At 37.3% G+C, this 21,304-nt stretch overlaps 5 protein-coding genes across 7 annotated transcripts; 3 read left to right on the plus strand and 2 right to left on the minus strand.

Moving 5' to 3' along the window:
- Nucleotides 438-6,164, minus strand: LOC18773083 (phosphoinositide phosphatase SAC8). 2 transcript variants are annotated; one of them, XM_020567163.1, is made up of 20 exons: nucleotides 5,743-6,164; nucleotides 5,578-5,658; nucleotides 5,327-5,454; nucleotides 5,119-5,210; nucleotides 4,864-4,921; nucleotides 4,339-4,395; nucleotides 4,223-4,256; nucleotides 3,942-4,022; nucleotides 3,737-3,843; nucleotides 3,140-3,226; nucleotides 2,953-3,030; nucleotides 2,564-2,628; nucleotides 2,213-2,311; nucleotides 2,012-2,111; nucleotides 1,796-1,904; nucleotides 1,626-1,698; nucleotides 1,444-1,537; nucleotides 1,263-1,337; nucleotides 825-891; nucleotides 438-715 (listed from the first exon to the last, which is right to left on the minus strand). In XM_020567163.1, the coding sequence occupies exons 1-20, from the start codon at nucleotides 5,894-5,896 to the stop codon at nucleotides 588-590; spliced, it is 1,767 nt and encodes a 588-aa protein (XP_020422752.1). In that variant the 5' UTR covers nucleotides 5,897-6,164; the 3' UTR covers nucleotides 438-587. The 2 variants fall into 2 exon arrangements, with proteins under 2 accessions (XP_020422752.1, XP_020422753.1); XM_020567164.1 differs by having other exon boundaries at nucleotides 5,578-5,633; nucleotides 5,743-5,851.
- LOC18775325 (bifunctional monothiol glutaredoxin-S16, chloroplastic) lies at nucleotides 9,440-11,100 on the minus strand. The gene is made up of 2 exons (XM_007205593.2): nucleotides 10,621-11,100; nucleotides 9,440-10,160 (listed from the first exon to the last, which is right to left on the minus strand). The coding sequence occupies exons 1-2, from the start codon at nucleotides 11,002-11,004 to the stop codon at nucleotides 9,657-9,659; spliced, it is 888 nt and encodes a 295-aa protein (XP_007205655.1). The 5' UTR covers nucleotides 11,005-11,100; the 3' UTR covers nucleotides 9,440-9,656.
- On the plus strand, nucleotides 13,194-15,232 carry LOC18772609 (protein trichome birefringence-like 3). Its single transcript, XM_007205696.2, has 6 exons — nucleotides 13,194-13,394; nucleotides 13,499-13,742; nucleotides 13,833-14,004; nucleotides 14,099-14,298; nucleotides 14,397-14,555; nucleotides 14,658-15,232. The coding sequence occupies exons 1-6, from the start codon at nucleotides 13,205-13,207 to the stop codon at nucleotides 14,989-14,991; spliced, it is 1,299 nt and encodes a 432-aa protein (XP_007205758.2). The 5' UTR covers nucleotides 13,194-13,204; the 3' UTR covers nucleotides 14,992-15,232.
- LOC18772710 lies at nucleotides 16,580-18,542 on the plus strand. The gene is made up of 5 exons (XM_007205019.2): nucleotides 16,580-16,677; nucleotides 16,873-16,971; nucleotides 17,900-17,961; nucleotides 18,063-18,121; nucleotides 18,238-18,542. Exons 2-5 carry the CDS (start codon nucleotides 16,892-16,894, stop codon nucleotides 18,253-18,255), a joined length of 219 nt encoding a protein of 72 aa, XP_007205081.1. The 5' UTR covers nucleotides 16,580-16,677; nucleotides 16,873-16,891; the 3' UTR covers nucleotides 18,256-18,542.
- On the plus strand, nucleotides 18,933-21,233 carry LOC18772079 (protein SCO1 homolog 1, mitochondrial). 2 transcript variants are annotated; one of them, XM_020565634.1, is made up of 7 exons: nucleotides 18,933-19,158; nucleotides 19,340-19,513; nucleotides 19,594-19,684; nucleotides 19,990-20,202; nucleotides 20,349-20,438; nucleotides 20,541-20,673; nucleotides 20,990-21,233. In XM_020565634.1, exons 1-7 carry the CDS (start codon nucleotides 19,024-19,026, stop codon nucleotides 21,099-21,101), a joined length of 948 nt encoding a protein of 315 aa, XP_020421223.1. In that variant the 5' UTR covers nucleotides 18,933-19,023; the 3' UTR covers nucleotides 21,102-21,233. The 2 variants fall into 2 exon arrangements, with proteins under 2 accessions (XP_020421223.1, XP_020421222.1); XM_020565633.1 differs by lacking the exon at nucleotides 20,990-21,233 and having other exon boundaries at nucleotides 20,541-20,983.

A 21,304-nucleotide genomic window follows, 5' to 3' on the forward strand; every position in this document is an offset into this window, starting at 1 on the left:
CAGACTCGATTACATATGAGGGGCTAAGTAGAAGAACTTTTTCAATTTTTCTAAATTATTACATAATTATATGTTAAATGATGAATAAGCTATATGTGGTTGGGGAGGCCATGGCAACCTTAGGCATACACCTAGCTACGACCCTGGTTGTGGTAGTAGAGGTCATGATAGTGATCATGGTGGTGGGGGTGGTGCCAATAGCAGTGGGATTGATGATGAAATTTTACCTAGTTGTTTTAAAATTGTCGCCCTTTTGCAATTTTAGAAATGACATCTACTTAGATGAATTTTAAAATTGTACTTATTGAGTAAATGTATTTGAATCTCAAAATACCACTTCTCCACCCCTCCCTAACCCATTTGAGCAACAACTCATGTCCAAATGTATTGAGTACTTTAGCGGCTGCAAAGAGAAGTAGACCTGAACAAGTTTTTAAGTAACTTAAATTACGTTTAACCATAAACCGCTTGCAATCAACTTGTATATATATCTCATGAATTACAAGGTTTAAAACAACAGTAACATAGTAATACATTTTCCACCATTTTCCAAAACTATCCATTTGAAGAAGTTCACAATGATGTTGTTAAACAAGTCTGCACAAGCGAGGCCTAGAACAGAATTGCCTTCCATTAGCTTTCACCACTGCCGCTACTCCAGCAGTCACCCCAGCCCAAAGCACAGAAGACATAAATTGCTGCGCATTTCGCCCCGCTGCGAATAGGATGTAAATTTTTTCATGTCTTAGTGAACATAGAATAAAACTCGCACAGAGATTCCATTGTAATAAAGATTACAGACAGAAATGAAAGAACAGCAATACCTTGCTGAAGTGTTACAGATGTCAGCGTCAAACCTCCAATTAACAAAGCTGATGCCACCGGTAGATACTGCAATATTTGTACTTCCATTAAAACTTGACTATAAATTCAATAAGCCATCTTAAAAGAGGCAACAACAATCAAATGGCATGCAGGCCTCAGCTAATACACCCCTTCCTACCTTTTTTATGCTTTGGTAATTTAGTAAACAAAAGGAGAATCGAAGCATAAAATAAGGGGAAGAGTGCAAACAGACAAAATGAGAGTCTGAACATCGCTACCTTCACCGTAAAGTGATGAGTTAATATGAAGATGAAATGAAAAGATTGTCTTGTTATACTGAATGTTGCAGGACTTGAATAACAAATTGTAAAGAGCTGAAAATGGACAACAAAATTATTCGGGAACTAAAATTTCTCAGAAAGATTCCATATACTTACAGAAAAAGAATCAGTCTGGAATGGTGAACTATCCCTTCTAACTGTATAGCGGCCACTAATAAGATCCATGGCATCCTGAACACAATTGAAACTATTTAAGCAACTACGATTAACTAGCAGTTACTCTCTTCTATACAGAAGTGATATTCCATATTGAGAAAGATAGAGGCAGGCAGATTACCTGCCGAATGCCATCATGAAAATTATTCAAATAATATCTTGAAAGAGCACTCATCCCATCTTTCAGTATTCCTCCAAATGTCTGTTTTCCATATCTGCAGTAATGTGGACCCAGTGTATGATACAAAAAGGATATACATAGTTACCATAATTCTTGAAAATTATAGTATAAGTTGAACGCACCTAACCAGGTCCCCTTTCAGGGCATAAGTCCCAGCATATTCGAGGCTTATCTCATCACCTTGCTCAGCCCACACTAAAGCAACAGAGTTCAGTATAAGGCTAAAAAATAACTTCAGACATCGTCTGACTCATTATGGAATATGGGATATAATATAATAAGAATTCCATACATGCTCTAAATTTTTGATAATCTTCAGCAAACATAGAAATGCATTCAGAAGAATCAAGCACTCCAATCCTCTGCAACTGTGCATCTAGAGACTTCTGAGCCAAGTAACTCTGCATAATAAGATTTGGAGGAAGCAGTAAAAAATATTAAAGCTCATTTTAATCATGGCCAGCACAAATCATGAAAAGCAATTACACTAGATAATTCTCGTATAAACCTGAGTAACATTCGTCCTATCAAGGCAATCAATGCAGTTAGATCTGACAATCCCTTTCTGCTCCTCCAGTATGCTTCCTTTCGCATCTATGAGTAAGTATCTGCTCCGCTGGAATAGTAATGATTAAAAACAGTATTACAGAGAGCCAGCATACCTGGATATGGGCATAGTTAATTCAATCTGATATTACACTTTCATTACCCTTGCTTTTCAAATTGCTCCGAGATTTGCTCATATAGAAGCTTTAGGTTTTCAAAGTTTGAGTTCCCACATACATGATGAAAGTCAAATGAAACGTATCTGCAATAAACACAAAAACTATTAAGTCAAAAACAAAATCTCAATTCCAGACGATAGATTATTTATAACAAGAAAAACAGACACATTAAGCTAGTGATATAATTAGTAGCCAATGGGTGAAAGATAATGACAAAATGGAGGCTTGAATACTGCAATCCTTAACAGAATAACAAAAAAGGAATCTACTTGAAGTGGGAGAGTGACTCAGTTGGGGATCAACATAATTATATACATAAAAGTGCAAATTGTCACCTCACATTTGGCAGATTTTGTGCTTCGGCAGAAAATGCCATGCTTAGTTGACCTTCATCACCATGCTACAGATAAAATAAATGGAAATTGGTATATAAACCGGAAACATATGAAACAACATAAATCTTGCATAACAGTTAAACTAAAAGGAGGTCAAACTTGTGTAGCACATATAACTAGAATTTAAAAATAAAAATAAGTAAAAAAAACTGTCATATTCAGCAAATCCCAGAGCCATAATGGTGATTATGTCTTACGAACAAAATTTGTAATCTTTTCAGCTGGCCAAATTCTTCCTCTTCACAGATACAGTAGCTTAACAGTGAAGCTAAATTAGTGTGGAAGATTTATTCTTTCAAAGTATAATGTAAAAGAGAAGAAACCCTTACTTTATCAGTTAGGTCTACAGCTATTATCTCTCCATATCTTTGGAAAAGATCAAAGAAATGGCGCTCCACAACATTTGACTGCAGATAGATGGGAAAATTCAAAACACAACTCTAACAAGGGAGCTGCACCATGAAGCCAGAAGAAAAGAGAAAGGAGGGGTGGAGTTGCATATTGGACAAAATTTACCGTCTGCTCATGATCAATAACTTTAAGTTGTGGTTTATAGCTCAAGTCAACAATTTGCTCCCAAAGAAGTGGAATTGAACCTCGAATCTGAAAACATATGAAAAAGTATAATGCACGTTTTTTTTTTAATTTTTTAGAAAAAGGAAATAAGTCTTCTCATATTAAATGATGACAATAAATGCTCAAAACCTCCCGTCTACTATCAATCTAAGGATTGATTGTGAAACAGCTTATGCAGTTTAGAAAGTACTTTATCTAGAAGTGTCTAGATGCACAAAAATTGGAAATATGAATCCGTCCTTGTTAAACTATACATTTGTTTTGCTCATGTGAGGGCCAGTTCATAAAGATTAAAAAAGAAAAAAAAAGTTCTACCATTATGATATTGCTCAGATCAACAAGGAGCACTGATTATACTTTTCCAAAAAGTTTCGTCCTCAGCCAACTTAGTTGATCATGTGTGTAAAGAGCCCAAGATATAAGCTGATGCCCTACTAAACTTAGGAACATAACGTAAATTTACATATTCAGTTACAGAACTGCTAATACTATTCCCTAAGCACACAATTATTTTCTGAACCTCCAAATTGGGATTACCTGCAATAATGAGGACCTGAAACCTTCACACTCCACCAACTGCTCAGTTTCAATAAAATTAGCTACATCTCCTTCAAGGTTAGCTCCTCTTCTCCACATTCTTGTGCCTGGTGACCACATTATAGTATCTCATGCTTAGATCTTTTATAACTAGTTGATACAGACACAAAGTCTACAAGAATCAATCATCTCTATAAAATTGTACCTAGACGTCGAGTACATCTCCTTGAGAATATCGTAAGTGTGGCAGGTGAGCCTTTTAGCTTAAGCTGTGCAGCCTGGAAGCTTAAATGTAGGTTAAAGAAATACCATACCATTCCCCAATTGAATATATTACAAACCTAATTTCAGAATCTTCATCCCCCTTACATGATATGCATGCACAGAGAGAGAGAGAGAGAGAGAGAGAGAGAGAGAGAGAGAGAGAGAGAGAGAGAGAGAGAAATCTTAAGTAATAGACATAAGGAATCAGTAGCTTCAGGATATTTCCTTGTAGTATAGGAATAATGAACCCATCAAGCTGCCATGAGAGAATAAATGTGAATCAGCGAAAAGTTTTCTGAGTTTGAAGAACTGACAACTTTTGGAAATGTCTGTGTAACCTTATACTCAATAAGTTCGTCCAAAAGATTTCTGTTCCAAACAAATCGAGGGTCAGCCTGGAAACAAAAACAAAATTAAAAGCTCAAACTCCTGACCAAGTAATTAGTAATTATAGATCATATTGTAAATGAGAAAAACATTTGACAGGGGCTAAAAATAGCATAAGAAAAAGATTGGAAAATATCCACGAAAAGTAACATTTCTCTCCTCTATCTCCTTCTCTTTCTTCCATCTCTTAAAATTCACTTCTTGGTTTATGACCAAGCATTTCCCCCTTCATCTCTGTTCTATCCCTTTCTCTTTTTTCTTCTATTCTTTCTAGTTTCCTTCTCTCAAAGCTCTCCTCTTGGTTCTATGCCAGCTAGCCTTTCTTTTCCTTTTTTTCCCTCTCACTTAGACAGAGTTGAGAATACCTGTAAACTAAACCCGTGGCCTAATTATATGCACCTGATATATCTGACATGGATTACTTCCAGGAAATAATCAGTTCAAGATAAACCAAATACTCCATGTTTCCAACTAACCTGCTTCCACATTGGTTTGGCCATCCATCCTTCCATTAACTTATGTCTTCTTTGAAAACTGGTAGAAATTATCAAATATGTGTAATTAGCGTAAATTGACATGATACTTAACCAAAAAGAAGCATAAACTTACATGATACACGTCTGAATGTAATCACAGAATAATGATGAAAACAGCGGTAATCTACTCAAACAGCACCCTAACAGATATGAAAACTTTTAAATTGTGTTTGAACGCTAGGTATAAGAATTTACTTTAATGTAATATCTGTTTGGTAAGAAAAGTACAGCCCTGGAGTTGATTGGACTGTTTTCAACAGAGCCATGAAGTAAGCCTCATCCTTTTTCTGCACAAAGACATCAGAAGCTTTCACACAAGACTCAAAACTTTAAAAATCCCAAGAGACGCTCAAATTAGCTTTGTATTATCAATTAAAAGAAGTAAAAACAAAAAAAACTTCACCTCTTGAAGAGTTGAATTCTTCAAAACCTCATTGCAGGACAGAAACTTCATAGAGGTTACTCGGTAAACAGGGAAGCCAAGAAAGGCCCCAACTTCGGTCCTCGAAGTTATTACAAGTACATAATTTCCTGCACCAAATACATGAATTATTCAAAGAAACATCATTGCATCTAAATAGCTCAAGCTGAAATTCAAGATGCAAGTTTTCAAAACAAAATCCAATACACAAAATCTGCCAAGCAATTAACTACCTGCAAGCAATCTGATGGTTCCCGCCACACCATATATCGTAGAGGTTTTGGTTGGTCTTGCAGAAGAAGAAGAAGAATCACCTTATAATAATAAACAACAAGCACATAAATTCAGAAAAATTAGAAAAAATTGAAATTCCATCAACAAAGCTAAAAAATTTATACCATTAAGTGGTTCAATGGTCCCGTCACGGCGGTCGATAGAGAAGCCTTGATCTGGAGCCTCGATGGATTTGATCACGAACTTGTCCTGAAACTCTTGCAATTCTAACTGCTCGTAGAGCTTGAACTTACCGCTAGGACAAGATCCACCGTCCATTTCCGCAAACACAATAACTCTAGAATTATCGTTCTATATTGATCGAAGAAGAAAATGGTGGTTGCCAATTTGGAAATATCCAATTGACAGACTCCTCCCGTGTTTCAGGCTTCAGCTGATAACCAATGTCGAAGACGATGAAATGTATTCAAAGACGTTATTGCCCCTAATGACTTTGTGATTGTTCAGGGATTTGGAGACAATTGAGGGAACAAGATCATAATTTTGTAATTTACCGGCTCAGGGGCAGCTGTGAGATGCTTGGTTTGTTGCGTTTCTGCAAGAGCAATGATTGCCTACGTACAACTGTACCGTAATCAGTTACAACAGATATGCTCGAGCTCGAGGTGACAGGAGTGGATGACGTGGCAACATCTGGGTCGCGTCAAAGACTCAGTGCGCTGAAAATGAAAGATATATACTATTGTGCAAGCAAAAACACTTAGCATTGCGTACACGTACTCTGAACCTTTTTCCCTTATGTGGGTTGAGTAAAACTTGGAAACAGGAGATGGACTGCCTTAAAGAGTACAGCCGCCCGGCTATAATCTTAAATATATTATTATATTTAAGGGATATAGCCGCGTGGCTATACTGAGGTATTTTATTTTATTTTTTAAAATTTTTTTTAAATTTTTTTTTAAATAGCGTAGCCGTGCGGATATACTATATTATTATAATTAAAGAGTACAACCGATCGGCTATACTCCTTAAATATATTATTATATTTATATTTAAGGAGTATAGCCACTCAGCTATACAGAGGTCCTTTTTTTCCTTTATTTTAATTTTTTTTTAAAAAAAATTAAAGCAAATTCCCACAATATATAATAATATTCTTCTTTCTTTCTTTTTTATTTTTCTAATTTTATTTTAAAAGATAAAAGTTAAGTTCAACTGTAATAAAGTAATTAATTTCTTTTCAAAAATAGACACATATCGAAATTTGAATGGGAGTATCATATGCTGACATGGTACATCCGTACTATTCTATAATTTCTCCATGGACTGAGCCTCTCTCTGTCTCTATTTTGGTCATCAGTTTTGTCAGTCTACTTAATTAACAAAAAAATATTTAATTTAAATGTAATAAGATTATGCCCTAGTGACGCATTTGATGTAATTATTTTATAATTAAGTAAATTGACGGACATGGAACCTGTCATAGATGTGACTTTGGCAAAGTACATACATTTGAAATTGGAAGGATAAAAACTAAAATTGATATCATTAAAGTCAGAATACATTTCAACAGTACTAGTGCTGCTTGCTACAAGTAGAAGAAGAGTCCTCCTCCTCCTCCTCGGTCGGCGGTGGCGGCGGCGGCGGCACGTAGTAGTCATGATGAGTGGCAATTTGTTCTCTCATCCAATTCAAGAAGTTTGTGATGATATCAAGGTGACGCTTTGTCGAACTTAATTCGTGTACCCAGAATTCAAGGTATTGCTTTGAAAAATTACAACCACTGTTGCCCACGCCCAGCCTCTCCACCTCCGAGCCCACCGTCTCCACCTCTGACTCCACTTCCTTAATATAGTCTATCATTTCTTGTTGGAACTACTCAAAGAACTTAGCTTTGTCCATTAACTTCTCATGAGTAGTCTTAGCCATAGCAACCTCAGCAGCATCAGCTCTTCCGTCCATTATGAATTGAATTATGAAGATAGGTAACAAGTTGGAACTGGAAGGGATGCAAAATCTATAAATTGAATACTCGAATGATGGATGATGTTCATACTAACTGGAATACAAGAGTATTGATAATGAAGAAAACCTAATCCTACTAAGAGTATTTATAATTAAGAAAACCTAATCCTACTAGGAGTAGGATTCCTACTAAGACTAGTAGTTAGAAATCCTAGTCCTAATTAAAATGGACAAAACTGATTGTTTTTGCATGTGCTGGATTTCATTAGGCCATTGGAGTTTGCTTAAATATAAGGGGAAGAGTGCAAACGGACAAAATGAGAGTCTGAACATTGCTACCTTCACCATAAAGTGAAGAGTTAATGTTGTTAATGCGAAAAAGTGGTTCGGCACGTATTTCGTCAACTTAGTTATATTATGTCTTTGGTAGGTTCCTGTCTTCGGAAGGTGCTTTTCTTCGGAAGGGAAAGTACCTACAAAAGGACACGTTCAGTAAGTCCTTGGGGTACCGGTGCGGTACCGGCCGAAGGCTCTCCAATGCTTTAGTAAGTATGGATTTAGTAATATTAACTGACAGATCAATCGGTAGCGTACCGTTCGTTCTGAATTCCCCTCTTTTGGGGATAAGGGTCTCCTTATATAAGCCTTGGGAGGTGTGCACTGTGCTCATATTTCCGATGTGGGACTGTGGACATGGATTGTGAGCATGACACGTGTCCGATGGTAAAAAAGGGCAAGATAGATGGCTTCGGTAGGGATCATGCCGAAGGCATTCCTGCAACTAAACTCGATCCTGCCCACGTGTCTAGTTGTCATAGGCTGTTTATCTTCGGTATCAACAAATGTGAAGATGAAACGAAAAGATTTTCTTGTTATAATGAATGTTGCAGGACTTGAATAACAAATTGTAAAGAGCTGAAAATGGACAACAAAATTATTCGGGCACTAAAATTTCTAAAAAGATTCCATATACTTACAGAAAAAGAATCAGTCTGGAATGGTGAACTATCCCTTCTAACTGTATAGCGGCCACTAATAAGATCCATAGCATCCTGAACACATTTGAAACTATTTAAGCAACTACGATTAACTAGCAGTTACTCTCTTCTATAAAAACTAAGGGGAAATTAGAGAGAAATAAGTGGAAGAGAAAGACAGGAGAATTTGTTGCAGATACCAAATTCCAGCAAATAAAATAATGAATCCTAGTGGCTCAAGAAGTAAACATAAAACATCCAAATATCGCATTGCATTCTGTGCTAGTAGCAATAGGAAGATGTTTGATTGGAATTACGGAATGCATACCTATACAAAGTCCTCGAAGTGGTAACTGTTGGATTTATTTGTTAATTAGGTTAATTGGATTTGCTGTTTCTTAATCTTGTGAGAAAGTTTGGCTTAACATGAAACATGGAAATATATTCAGTGTTGCGTTGGGTTTGGTACAGATAACTTGTGTTGCGTTGGGTTGGGTACAGATTACTTTTTTAAAGTGCCAATAACTGCTCCTGGAGAAAATTAGAGAAACACTTAACTAGGATACTACTATTGCACTATCTCGAGCCAATCACTCATTGTCATGTGTTTTAACTTTCCGACATGTCAATGCGTGATAGACTTATGATACCGTCGCAATGACATCCCCATTACACATAAGTTCTTCTCAACAAATTAGGCAGTTTTGCAATTTTGAGTACAAGCATGCTTTGAACCTTTTGAGTTATATTAACTCCACAAATGAACCAATATGGGGTAGCTCAGTTCTTCTAAGTTTCCCTTCGAAGTTGCTTTCAGGTCATTCCGCGCCATGCATGAAGTACAGATCGAGCAAGAAATAAGGGCCTTTGCTACTAAAGAAGCCAAGAACCAAAACAGAGGGAGAGCAGACCAAACCAATATGAGAGATTCACAGACAACTTTTCATTCCCACAAAATCAAATTTCCTTCACCCAACTTGAACCATTTATTTTTTCTATCCAAATAGATGGAGCTTAAGAATTACAAGGCTAAATCTAAATACACTGCCTACACTTAATCACTCTGGTACAAGTTTCAATATTACATCCCGGCTCAACTATGCCATCTACATAGACACCAAAAATACCTGAACAATTCACTTTTTAAACACACCGGCAAGCTCACCCTTCTCTTGCATGGAGGTTAGAATATCACAACCCCCAAGCAGTTCTCCATTCACAAATATCTGTGGAAATGTAGGCCAGTTGCTATACTTCTTCAGAGTCTCCCTCAATCCAGAATTATACTCTTCATCAAGCACATCTACACTCTCATAATCCACCCCTTGGTTTTCAAGAATGCCAACAACCCTCTGCGAGAAACCACACAATGGGGCACTTCTCGAACCCTTGATAAAGGCCACGACCTTGTTCTCCTTCACCAACCGGTCAATGAGTTCCTCCAATGGCACTGTCAGCTGCACATGGCGACCGGGTGTTAGCCGGAGATCAGGCTTCTTCCTCGGTGGCTGTCGGACCCAGGTGGCATTGCCTGATTCATTACCTGGAGGGACCTTCCCAGTAGCTTTAATGTGTTCTTCCATCCATGATTTCCAAGATTGCGTTAGGACAGCCCTATCTGGTTCATCTACTACCCCAACCTACAGAACAATTTAATCACACTATTAGCAGAGTAATATCAAAGAGTTCATTATTCATATACTAATTTCAACTTTGTAGTAATTGACACTGTTTTCACCAGAGTATGCCTTACCCAGACAAATAAATAATAACCTGGATTATGGCTTAATCTCATTATACTTAAATTCTAAAGGTGCATCATTTATTTCATCAATATAGGCATTGCTAGGCTGCTAGCACCTCCTTCTCATAAATTTCTTTTGGTATGCTATTGGGGTTAATTGAATTGAACTGTTCAGTTCACTATAAATTCAATTCAACCCTTGAATCAAACTTTATTTTAAATACATCTTTTAGAGTTGAAACAAAAATCAAACATGTAACCGAAGAAGGAAAAAAAACCACAAAACAAACACAGATTTTGGGCACCAAAAATGAACTTTTAGTAACAAATGAGTAGGACCAGAAAAAAGTTCATACCTTGACGGAGTAGCATAGCTCCGGCAACGATTTCCGGTGAGTGAGAACACTTGCCGCTATGTTCCTCGATAAGCCAACGAACTGAAGCTCACCGTTCTGGTCGAAAACGGCGTAGACTCCGGTATCCGCCGGCAATTTTCCAGCGATTTCATCAGCCTCCGCGGGCACGGGGACCAGCTCGGTCTCTGAGAGGCTCTTAACAGCCGAAGTGACAACCAAGGCGCGAGGCTTGGCTGTGGTGTAGGGTTTGAGAGAAATGGAGGGAAAGGTGAGGGCTTTGGCTGGTAAATAGAATGAGAGGCTAGGGGTATTTTGGGAAGAATGAGAAGAGAATATGCGGAGAGAGGGCGTGTGAATTGGAGAGAGCTGGATGATTGTGGCCATTTTCAGATTGAGTGAGAGTGGGGGAGGTCGGGAAGATGCTTCTGGTTAGAGCTCAGATATATTGAAAACGGATGTTATTTCTGACCCGACCCGACAGTTTGCCCCCCAGATAGTAGGTTGGGTTTGAATATCCAATCCAATGAAATTGGGCTATTGACCAAAAGGAATTAGATTTAAGCATTGAGCCATGAGCAAAGTCACATTTATGGAAGTAAAGGATGAGATTAATTCCAATTTTGAAAAGAAGATTTCATAGAAAATGTTCACTTGTAGCTTGTTGGTTTTGTGATACAATTATGTTTTGAGTTCGAACGATATTCGAATCAGTGAAATTATGTCCCCAATGAAAATGATCCTTAACAAAAAGTTGTTACTTCATTTATTGGGTTCGACTAGTATCCGAGAAAAGAAATTTCATGTCAATTTTAATTCTTAGGAACAATTTTAGTTATGATCCATTTGAAATAAAATGGCAAAAGAATGTTGCAGCAAAATTGTCTTGCAAAGGCCTAAAGAAGGATATAATATACTCCTACTCCTCCTAGGTAGGTTGGGGGTCTATGCAAATGATTGACTTTTCAAGTTGATGCTATTAAAAAAATGATAATTATTTAATAAATGCACAATCATATGAAAGGTTTGGAGTAAAATTGCAGCTAACTTCAAATTCTAAAATGCTACGCAAACGCAATGATAGATGATATGAAAGGACTGTTGTCGCACACGAACATGATGTAATGTTAGGTTGGATCAATTTTCCAAGCAAACAGCATCATAACATCCACAACTTGTCCTCTCCCCAAAATTCAAGTAGATTTGCTTTAGACTTCTTCATCAGTCAAAAAACTCAAAGAAGGAAAGAAAAAAAAATTCATGTTCTTTGCATTTTTTTTTAAACAACAAACCCAATTGAATATCTTTTGGTATCTGTTTTTCCTTTTTTTGTTCTGTCAGGATCTTCAGGTTGGTCAATCAGTTTCAGACTCACCCAATTCAATTTCTATTTATTTGGTTTGAAATTGCTTCATCTAAGGGTTACCATGTCCATATCAACTGCATAAAAACATCTTCACAACCAGAAAACCATTTATGCAAACCTCAACCATCTGGGCCTCTATAAGTTGAAGTGGCTTGGATTGAAAAGCAATGATGATGTACAAGAGCAGATATGTGGTTGCTGATATACTGCTGCAACAATCTATAAATCAGTACAATACTGTATACCTCAGCAGCATGCTCTCATCATTTCTATGAAAACACCTTAACAACCTGAAAATGAAATATTTCAAAAAGAACCATCAAAAAGGCATTTGTTGTTTTCGCTGTTGAATATTTAGAAGCAGCAGAGTATAGAGACATGCAGTCTTTATACAATTCAAGGTACGTAGTTTTCAGTCTTGTAGGAATTGACCCAACTTGAGTCTACATATTGGGGTCAACTGCAACGACGGAATCATGAATTTTTATAGGGGTGGTCATGATGTTTTAGATTGGTTTATTATAATAGAGACAGCATGGACTGGCAGGGGTGGGTTAATATTTGTTGGGGATGGGAATGGCTTATAAAATTTGCACCACGTTTTAGTATTTTACAAATCTTGCACTGGGCTGGAGGCTCCAGCCTGTACATAGTTCAACTGTCAACCATTTTGAACTGATACTTGCCTTCAACAGATACCAATTTTTCACAAGGGTCGGTTTTACTGCATATTTTGTTATAACTATCTATTTTGAAATGATGTCCTAGAAAGAAGTCAAGTCATAAGAGAGAGAGAGAGAGAGAGAGAGAGAGAGAGAGAGAGAGAGAGTGATTTATTACCCTTTGTAGAAAAATTAAAGAGCTTTTCCCACCTAATAAAGATTCTGAAGTGTTTATGTATATGAAAGCAATGGCACAGTTGTTGGAAGATCATATAGCTTCCACTATATGCAGATGACACAAGGAACCCAGGATGTTAGCCTTGCAACTTTCCCCCCCACTAGCCTCACCTCCATCAAATACTTTTTAAAAAGTAATTTCCCAACCCACCCAATACATGGCTTTAGCTTTACTCCTACTCAAAAACCCATTAAATATTTCTCAAAAAAATAAAAACCTCTCACTAAGTCCTAATCATTCTGTTGCACACCAGTGCATATATCCTCCTTTTATCTTTCTTAACCCACAATCAAGCTTCTCCACTCTCCACTCTCCACTGCCATGAGCTTAGCACCTTCCACTTCAGGCACAATGAAGGCCTTTAGAGGAAAGTTACATTTCCCAATTATCATGCTCTGCACTATTGCCTTCATCAGTTTTCTTTACACTGAAAGAATTAGTATACTTCTTTCTTCAAACCCTTTTTTCAAGATTAAGTCCTGTTCCAAAAGAGGTTCTGTCATAAAAAATGGTAAGTCTCCTGCTGTACCAATTCTAATTATTGATTTTATTTTTTCCATGTTGAAATTTCCACCAATAATTCTTTCTAATTAATTTTTTGTATATATCTAACAGATGATCATAGAAATGCTACAGAGGATAAGATAGACGGTTCTGTAGTAGATGATAGATTTGTGTTTGACCCGGAGGAGTGCAGTGTTGAGAATGGAAAGTGGGTGTTCAACCGTTCTATCAAGCCTCTTTACACAGACAGAAGCTGCCCATATCTTGACAGGCAAGTTTCTTGTCACAAGAATGGACGGCCGGATTCTGACTATCTTCACTGGGAATGGCAGATAGAAGACTGCACCTTGCCAAGGTTGACAAGTTACAATTCATGTCAAATCACATATACTTCTGCATGAAGTTCTATTTACCTAACAATTATCTTTGACAACTTTATATGTAGATTTGATCCAGAAGTTACTCTTGAGAAACTTAGGGGCAAGAGGCTATTGTTTGTTGGGGATTCATTGCAAAGAGGTCAATGGCAATCTTTGGTCTGCATGGTTGAATTCATCATACCTGAGGACCAAAAGTCCATTCGACGAGGGCGCGCTCATACAGTCTTCAAAGCCAAGGTATATATAGTTCTTAGCTTTCAATCCAAGAATTGAATGGCCATTCTTAATGTCTACGATTTCAAGCTAAGTAATGAAATGTTTCCATGTTCAGGAATATAATGCTAGTATTGAATTCTACTGGGCTCCATTTCTGGTTGAGTCGAATTCTGACCTCCATATAATAGGAAATCCGAAGGAAAGAATACTAAAAGTGGATTCAATTGCCAAGCATGCCAAACACTGGGAAGGAGTTGATATCCTTGTGTTCAATACTTATGTATGGTGGATGAGCGGCTATACCATCAAATCATAGTAAGTTTCTCAATCAACCAAAGAAACTTTTTGAAGTATTGGCATTTTGTTTTTGCCATTTAAGATTGATTGGCAAGCAATGTGTAATTTGAACACAGCTGGGGCTCATTTCCAAATGGGGAAGAAGGGTATGAAGAACTAGAAGCACCAGCTGCCTACAGAATAGCATTGAAAACATGGGCCAACTGGGTTGACTCAAATGTCAATCCCAACAAAACTCGAGTCTTTTTCACTACCATGTCCCCTACACACATGAGGTCTCTCTCTCTCTCTCTTTTTCTCTCTCACACACACAAACTTATTAGCGTAACAAAAAAACCCCAAAACCAAACATAACAAGTCAAATTTGTAATTTGCAGAAGTGCAGACTGGGACAACCCAGAAGGGATGAGATGCTTCAATGAGACAAAGCCATTCTTGAAGAAGGGGTTCTGGGGAACTGGTTCAGACAAGAGGGTCATGCGCGTCGTGGCTGAAGTGTTGAAGAGAATGAAAGTTCCTGTTTCAGTCCTGAACGTAACCCAGATGTCAAATCACAGAGTTGATGCTCACACAAAAGTTTACACCGAGACCGGAGGCAAAGTACTAACAGATGAGCAAAAAGCTGATGTGCTGCACAATTCAGATTGCATACATTGGTGTCTTCCAGGAGTTCCAGATACATGGAACCAAATATTTTTGGCACATTTGTAGCCATACATGTTTCATGTTTGTTAAGCAACAACGAGAGAGGTATCAATTAAAAGTACCACCACGCATAACTTCTTGCTGTTCAATATGAATTCTTGTTTCATTTGTTTACATTGTATTTGAATTGAATTGAATTGTACAGCCAAGCTGCTGAAGCAACTTGTTAGTGTGGTCTTTGTTGTCAGCTCTGTTTTGGTAAACATAACAGCTACAATATAGCCATTTTTTAAATTCATCAACAAAACATGCATCATATTTGTGAGCCTGGAGGACTTAGCAGAGCAAAAGGAACAAGTAAATAAGAGGTGTGTGCTTAGCATGAAATGTACTCGTTCAGCTTTCTGGTTGAATTTCCGTAGGTTGTTTGTTGGCCAAGTAGATTGCCCGCCAAATCTTATTTCACAACAATAAACAGTGAAACCCAATGAGTTAATAACATAAAGGAAAAAAATAAGAAAAACAAATGAGTGAATACATCAAAGGATCTCTTAAGTCGATAAAGAGCCCATTTGAAAATGCTTCTCTACTCTAGAAAGCATTTTTGTTCGTAAGCCATTTTTATTAGAAGCATGTTGAAATTTTAAATAAAAATCCAAGTGTTTACAAAAAGTGTTTTTTTGAATCGTTGCTTCTTCCAGAAAGCATTTCCACACGCTTCTCTCCAAACCCTAAACCCTTTTATAACATGGAAACACTTTCACCTTTTTATGTCAAACAATTTTGGTTATGTGAAAGTGTCTCTAGGAATTTTAATTTCACTTACAAACATGCCCTAAGAACTTACATGCATACATGAAGAGTGCTGTTAAACGAACCTTAAAATTAACTGAGTACACCTTATAATCTAAGTTAACCTTAATATTTTAATCAAAATGTAAAATTAACTAAGTACACCCTATTTAACTACCAAAAATAGTCCTAGTACAACACTCTAATACCAATCCTAAACCAAGTTTTTCTTTTTACAAGAATCTGTGCCCTCTTTTCAGATTTTGGGTTTCATCAAAATCTTTAATTTCGTAATACCAATCTTAAACTAGTACTCGCTGTGTTATTCGTGAGCACCAAGCAATACGAAGACTTTTCTATGTCTGATAAGGGTTGAATATAGTGAGTAAGGTGTACTTATTAAAATTTTATTTGTTTCACAATTCAATATATCATTTTTGGTCATTTTATATTATGATAAATTAGTAATTCAATAAACAGTTTGGTAGTATGGTGTATTCAGCTAATTTTATGGTTCGTTTAGCAGCACTCTATATGAATTACCGTTAACAATATGTCTACATCAACTTCCAAAAATGCCCTAAGAACAATCGTACATGCATACATGAATTCCGATCAACAATATTATCTACGTGAACATCGCCGTGCGACCCCACATCCATCCGTCGGTCTCTAGAGTATCAGTCCAGCCCAAGCCTGTGGGCCTTAAAATCTAGCCCGAGCATGAGGGCCTTAAAATCCAGCCCAAGCATGTGGGCCTTAAATCCAGCCCAAGAATGTGGGCCCTACATTCAGGCCCAATGTTGTGAGCAGTACAACCCAGCCGAAAGCCCGACTAGAAGATTGTTCTTTACTGTATCGCCATATTTGGAGGCTCAACGAAATCAAAGCCACCTAACCGTTGTTGTTTCTGGGAGATTCGAGAAACTACGACATTTTCTGATCACCAACGCTGTTCAGGTAAAAATTCCCGCAATTAGGGTTCTCTCAGTCTCTAATCATCTTTGGGATTTAAATCTCACTCATTATCTTTAAAGATCAAAGCTGAGGTTTGCGGTTAGGGTTTAGTCAAATATCGCGCCTCTTTTCTGTGAACCAGTTAATTTTCTCTCTCTGAATTTATTTTTTGGGTCCGATTTTTTTCTCTCTGATTAGGCAACGACAATATACAACCATGGCGGGAGGTGCGAATTTCATGAACAGAGTTGTCTCCTACCTCGTCAATGAGGTTCTGGTTAATAGCCTTGCCAACAGGTACCTCTCGATCCTGTAATCCTATTTGATTAGCTTTTGATTTGTTGAAAGCTTCTTTCTCTGGCCACACGGACATCACTCTGTTCCCGATTGGCTCGTTCCCTTGAAGCAAAATTATCTCAAAGCGTCAATCTTGTTTCAGCTGTGGCGCGAAAATTTTATGCGCTATGGAAATTTAGATGCTTGAGGAAATTTTTCCCCGCAAAAGAACATTTTTTTATGGTTGTATTATGATTTTATATGATCTTGTATATGTGATTTGTTCCATTTTGTCGCTGCTAATGAGTATTGAGCTAGTGAATAAAGCTTCTTAATAAGCCATTAAATTCCTGATTGGTATGCTCCCAGAAGCGAAACAAATTCAAAACCTCTAATTTGGAGCGTTGAGAATATTTTGCCACAGTTCTGGGTGTTGTTTTAGTTTAAGATTCTATATTTTACTGTTCTTTTCTTGTTGTTTTACTTTCTGGTTTGATGCATTCTATGTGGGCATGCTATTTACAATACTGGTGATGCATACTGGTTTGAATCCTGAAGCATTCTAAGTAAAGCTTTTTTTTGTGGCCTTGAGGAATATTCGCTACCACAATGGATTTGCTTATTGGTTGTGAAATATTTGTAGTTATGTGAGATAAATTTCATTCTTTTTTTTGCATGTATGTGTGCCCCCTTGTAAGAGAAATGTTGTCACTTAGACCTGTAATCAGTCCTGCTCAGCACCGGATTTTCTCCTGCGTCGTCATTCTGTTTATAGTGTTATGCTTATGATGACTCTGTGTAGGCTTGTAATGATTGTGGAGATGACTGCACAAACTAAAAAACCAAAGATATTGGGCCTTTTTCTTTCTTGAAAATTATGTTCTGCATTCCTTGAGCTATGCTTGTAATGGAACTGATCTCTTACATGAAATTTGTCTGGTCTTTTCAGCCGTGCATTCCAGAGGTTTGCTGTGAGGACGTCAAAAAGGATTGAAGATATTTCAAGCATTGGTAATGTTGCGGTGTATTGTTCAATAATATTAGTTGGTCACTCTACTACACATTTGAGTATATTGTTGTGATGTTATTTTACAATGATTTTGCTTATGCAGCTGCCAAGAAGAAGGAACAACTTGCTGAACAGATGAAGGATTTATCTAGAAACATGGATGTAAGTTTTCTTTCTTGTAAAATTTGCTTCCTTTGAATATTTGAGAATATATATATATATATACATATATGATATTTGTTTCTAATGCCTTGTACTTTTTTTTCCCCTGGCTGCAGTCTTTCAAAGACCGTTGATACTTGGGTGGTGGTTGTGGGCCTGTTATTGCAGCATCTGTATATGGTGAAATGGAATGCTTTTTCTTTCTCCGCCAGCGTAAAGAAGTTGTGTTTCGTAGATGTGCTTTTGAATGCACGTAGCATGTCGTTAGTTTCCAACTTGTTTAAACTCTGGTGATTCTAAACCTTTTACAATATTGTAATCAGCAGCTGAGTTAGAAGCTAATTAGACCCCTTTTACGCGGCTTTTCCCCTTTTATGTTGTGCATGGTAAACTCAAACATCTATTTCCAAAATTCTTCGCATATTGACGTGAGAGTAGGCCATTCTTGTATTCTTGGTGACTTTCAAAACTCATCCTGTGCCTAAGTCCACATTTTTCTATGTAGTTCATGCAAGATAGCCAATGATGCATATCAAAATTCAATACAAATTTAGAAATAAAATTATAATTAAGTATTACAGTAAACTAATAGAAACATGTAAAATGGCAGAAAGAATTAATTGGATTGATTCGGTTGTTTTGGATCGGTTTGCATTTCACTGTTTTGTACCCCGGCGAGAGGAAAAAAACGCAAAATTTTTTTTAAAAAAAAAAGAAGAAGAAGAAAGCCCATCAATTTGTTACCAAGCCCGCAAGCCCACTATCACTGTTACAGACATAAACCTCCAAACGCTATTGCAAATCAAATTTGACAAGAAAAGAAAGAAAGCTTTGCAAGGGGTTTTAGCATTCTTCACCAGAAAAAGAAAAAGGGTTTAGCTTTCTCCACACCGCTACGATCCATGGCGACCATCATTTCCAGGACCGTAAATCATCTTCGTTACGTCAACCGCTATCTGGTCCGATCCAGGTTGCCGATTTCGTCACCACCGCTAGCTGAGTCTCTTCAAAATCGGCATCTTCCACTCCTTCAACAGGTTCGTCTTCTTCAATCGTATATCATCTCTGCTACTCTTTTCTGTTCTTTCTCCATTTGGCTTTAGAGAAGAGAATTAGTAAAGTTTCAAAATTTCCTCTCCTTTATTCCCGTTTTTCTTCTCAAATCGAATTAGCTGGAGCTTATTTCATATTCTGTTGTTTCATCTGCTTGGACCGCAGTCGCTGGGAATTTATCGAAGATGTCTTCTTTCAACCATAACCAATACTGCAGCAAATGAAGGAAACCCAGAATCAAAAACTTCAGAAAATGCAAATTCTGATCATTCTGGCGATGGGAACAAGTCTGGGGAATCACATGAAAGTAATAATGCTGGGAAATCTGTTCGAGGAGGGGTAATCGTATAGCGCATGTTCTTTTTATTCAAATATGAAAATGTAATTGAAATGTTGATTTTTGAGGTTGTCTTTTGCAGCCGGTTTCGTGGTTGAGTTTTCTGCTGCTGGTAGCAACTGGAGCTGGAATTGTACTCTATTACGACAAGGAAAAGAGACAACATATAGAAGGTAGACTACTATGGTGAGTTGGATGTATGTGAGTCTTGCATGTTGGAGTTGAAGTCCATGAGTCTGCAACTTTGTCCGTGTCTCTTTTTAATCTTGCCCCATGCTCTGTTTGATGTGTCATGTGTGATATATGCTGCCAATGCTGATTTTGATGTTAAATTTGTAGCCTTTTGCTCTGATAATTAGCTCCTTTCATTCTGTCTAAGGATGCTTTCAGCTTTGACTCACAAGATGCTGCTTGTGTGCGTAAATGGTTACATACTCTGTTCACCCAAGGATTAACTCCTCTCATTATTTTGCTGCAGAAATATTTAAAGCATCCAAGGAAGTAAAGCAAGGACCATCTGTGGGAAAGGCTGCCATTGGGGGTCCATTCAATCTTATCAACCATGACGGGAAGCGAGTAACTGAAAAAGATTTTTTGGGGAAATGGACATTGCTATACTTTGGTTTCACTCACTGCCCTGATATCTGCCCAGATGAGTTACAGAAGTTAGCTGCTGCAGTTGATAAAATAAGTGAGTCCTATGTTTGAACGAGGATCTGCCTTCTCTTTCTTTCTTTTCCCGAAGTTGATATGTCCATTTTCTGATCTTGTACTTTTATTATTTGTATTCTCAAGCATGCAATTCCTTATATCATTGATGTTCTGTTGTGTCTGCAGAGGAAAAAGGAGGGATTGAGATAGTACCCTTGTTCATATCTGTTGATCCTGAAAGGGACACCGTTGAGCAAGTCCGTGAATATGTCAAAGGTGCTTGTCAAGATTTTAGTGTGCTACCCTAGATCTCGTTGTAATAGGTAAAAATTACATGATGTAAGTTCATGCCTGATATCTTTTTCTCAACTGTCTCAGAGTTTCATCCAAAGCTGATCGGGTTAACTGGTAGCTCGGATGAAATACGGAGCGTGGCTCGTGCATATCGAGTATATTACATGAAGACCCAAGAAGAAGACTCAGATTATCTTGTCGACCATTCCATAGTCATGTATGTATCAACATTTTCCAAAATGTTCTTTTACCATATTGATTCCTTCTTTCCTATTCATAAAAGCAGCTTACTTATGTGGGCATGTGCTAGTGTGAAATATCCCTGCTATATGAACTGAACTGTCCCTTAACCAATCTTTAAATTTGTTTAGCGCGTTCTGAATTCTTACTGATCGATAGCGTTTCGTAGAACAAATATGCTATACATATGGTCTTCTACTTTTCTTTTGTGTGGTCGTTTGTTCATTTCGTTGTTAATATGAGTCATTTCTCTGTTGGTCTCGTGATGCTTGTTGAATTCCGTTTCTGTGCAGGTACTTAATGAGTCCCAAAATGGAATTTGTTAAATTTTTTGGGAAGAACAATGATGTTGATTCACTTGCTGAAGGTATAACGAAAGAGATCAAGCAGTACAAGAAGAAATAGAGGAATAGTTTTCCCTTTCATTCCTAGTGAATAACATTTGTACGGTTTCTTTTGAATTTAAGAGAATGTGATGAGCAGCTACTTATATTTGAGAAATTAATTTCAATCCAAGACATTTTCATGGAGTGACAATTTTCAGGAAATTTGTCTGAATTTCAAATTTCGTTGTATTTTTCTCACAGAGAGAGAGAGAGAGAGAGAGA

Source organism: Prunus persica, chromosome G6, assembly GCF_000346465.2.
Source record: "Prunus persica cultivar Lovell chromosome G6, Prunus_persica_NCBIv2, whole genome shotgun sequence".
In the NCBI taxonomy this organism is placed as follows: domain Eukaryota; kingdom Viridiplantae; phylum Streptophyta; class Magnoliopsida; order Rosales; family Rosaceae; genus Prunus; species Prunus persica.

What these genes read in the sequence shown, in the direction of transcription:
- LOC18773083 (XM_020567163.1), bottom strand. Translation starts at nt 5,896, where the DNA reads ATGGACGGTGGATCTTGTCCTAGCGGTAAGTTCAAGCTCTACGAGCAG. An exon ending in TTATTGATCATGAGCAGACG is followed by an intron (nt 3,031 to 3,139) that starts GTAAATTTTGTC and finishes ATCTATCTGCAG; the next exon opens with TCAAATGTTGTGGAGCGCCA. An exon ending in TTCATGATGGCATTCGGCAG is followed by an intron (nt 1,338 to 1,443) that starts GTAATCTGCCTG and finishes AATTGTGTTCAG; the next exon opens with GATGCCATGGATCTTATTAG.
- LOC18775325 (XM_007205593.2), bottom strand. Translation starts at nt 11,004, where the DNA reads ATGGCCACAATCATCCAGCTCTCTCCAATTCACACGCCCTCTCTCCGC. An exon ending in AGCTATGCTACTCCGTCAAG is followed by an intron (nt 10,161 to 10,620) that starts GTATGAACTTTT and finishes ATTGTTCTGTAG; the next exon opens with GTTGGGGTAGTAGATGAACC.
- LOC18772609 (XM_007205696.2), top strand. Translation starts at nt 13,205, where the DNA reads ATGAGCTTAGCACCTTCCACTTCAGGCACAATGAAGGCCTTTAGAGGA. An exon ending in ATACAGTCTTCAAAGCCAAG is followed by an intron (nt 14,005 to 14,098) that starts GTATATATAGTT and finishes TTCCATGTTCAG; the next exon opens with GAATATAATGCTAGTATTGA. An exon ending in GGCTATACCATCAAATCATA is followed by an intron (nt 14,299 to 14,396) that starts GTAAGTTTCTCA and finishes ATTTGAACACAG; the next exon opens with CTGGGGCTCATTTCCAAATG.
- LOC18772710 (XM_007205019.2), top strand. Translation starts at nt 16,892, where the DNA reads ATGGCGGGAGGTGCGAATTTCATGAACAGAGTTGTCTCCTACCTCGTC. An exon ending in GTTAATAGCCTTGCCAACAG is followed by an intron (nt 16,972 to 17,899) that starts GTACCTCTCGAT and finishes TGGTCTTTTCAG; the next exon opens with CCGTGCATTCCAGAGGTTTG. An exon ending in TGAAGATATTTCAAGCATTG is followed by an intron (nt 17,962 to 18,062) that starts GTAATGTTGCGG and finishes TTGCTTATGCAG; the next exon opens with CTGCCAAGAAGAAGGAACAA.
- LOC18772079 (XM_020565633.1), top strand. Translation starts at nt 19,024, where the DNA reads ATGGCGACCATCATTTCCAGGACCGTAAATCATCTTCGTTACGTCAAC. An exon ending in GGAAATCTGTTCGAGGAGGG is followed by an intron (nt 19,514 to 19,593) that starts GTAATCGTATAG and finishes TGTCTTTTGCAG; the next exon opens with CCGGTTTCGTGGTTGAGTTT. An exon ending in AAAGAGACAACATATAGAAG is followed by an intron (nt 19,685 to 19,989) that starts GTAGACTACTAT and finishes ATTTTGCTGCAG; the next exon opens with AAATATTTAAAGCATCCAAG.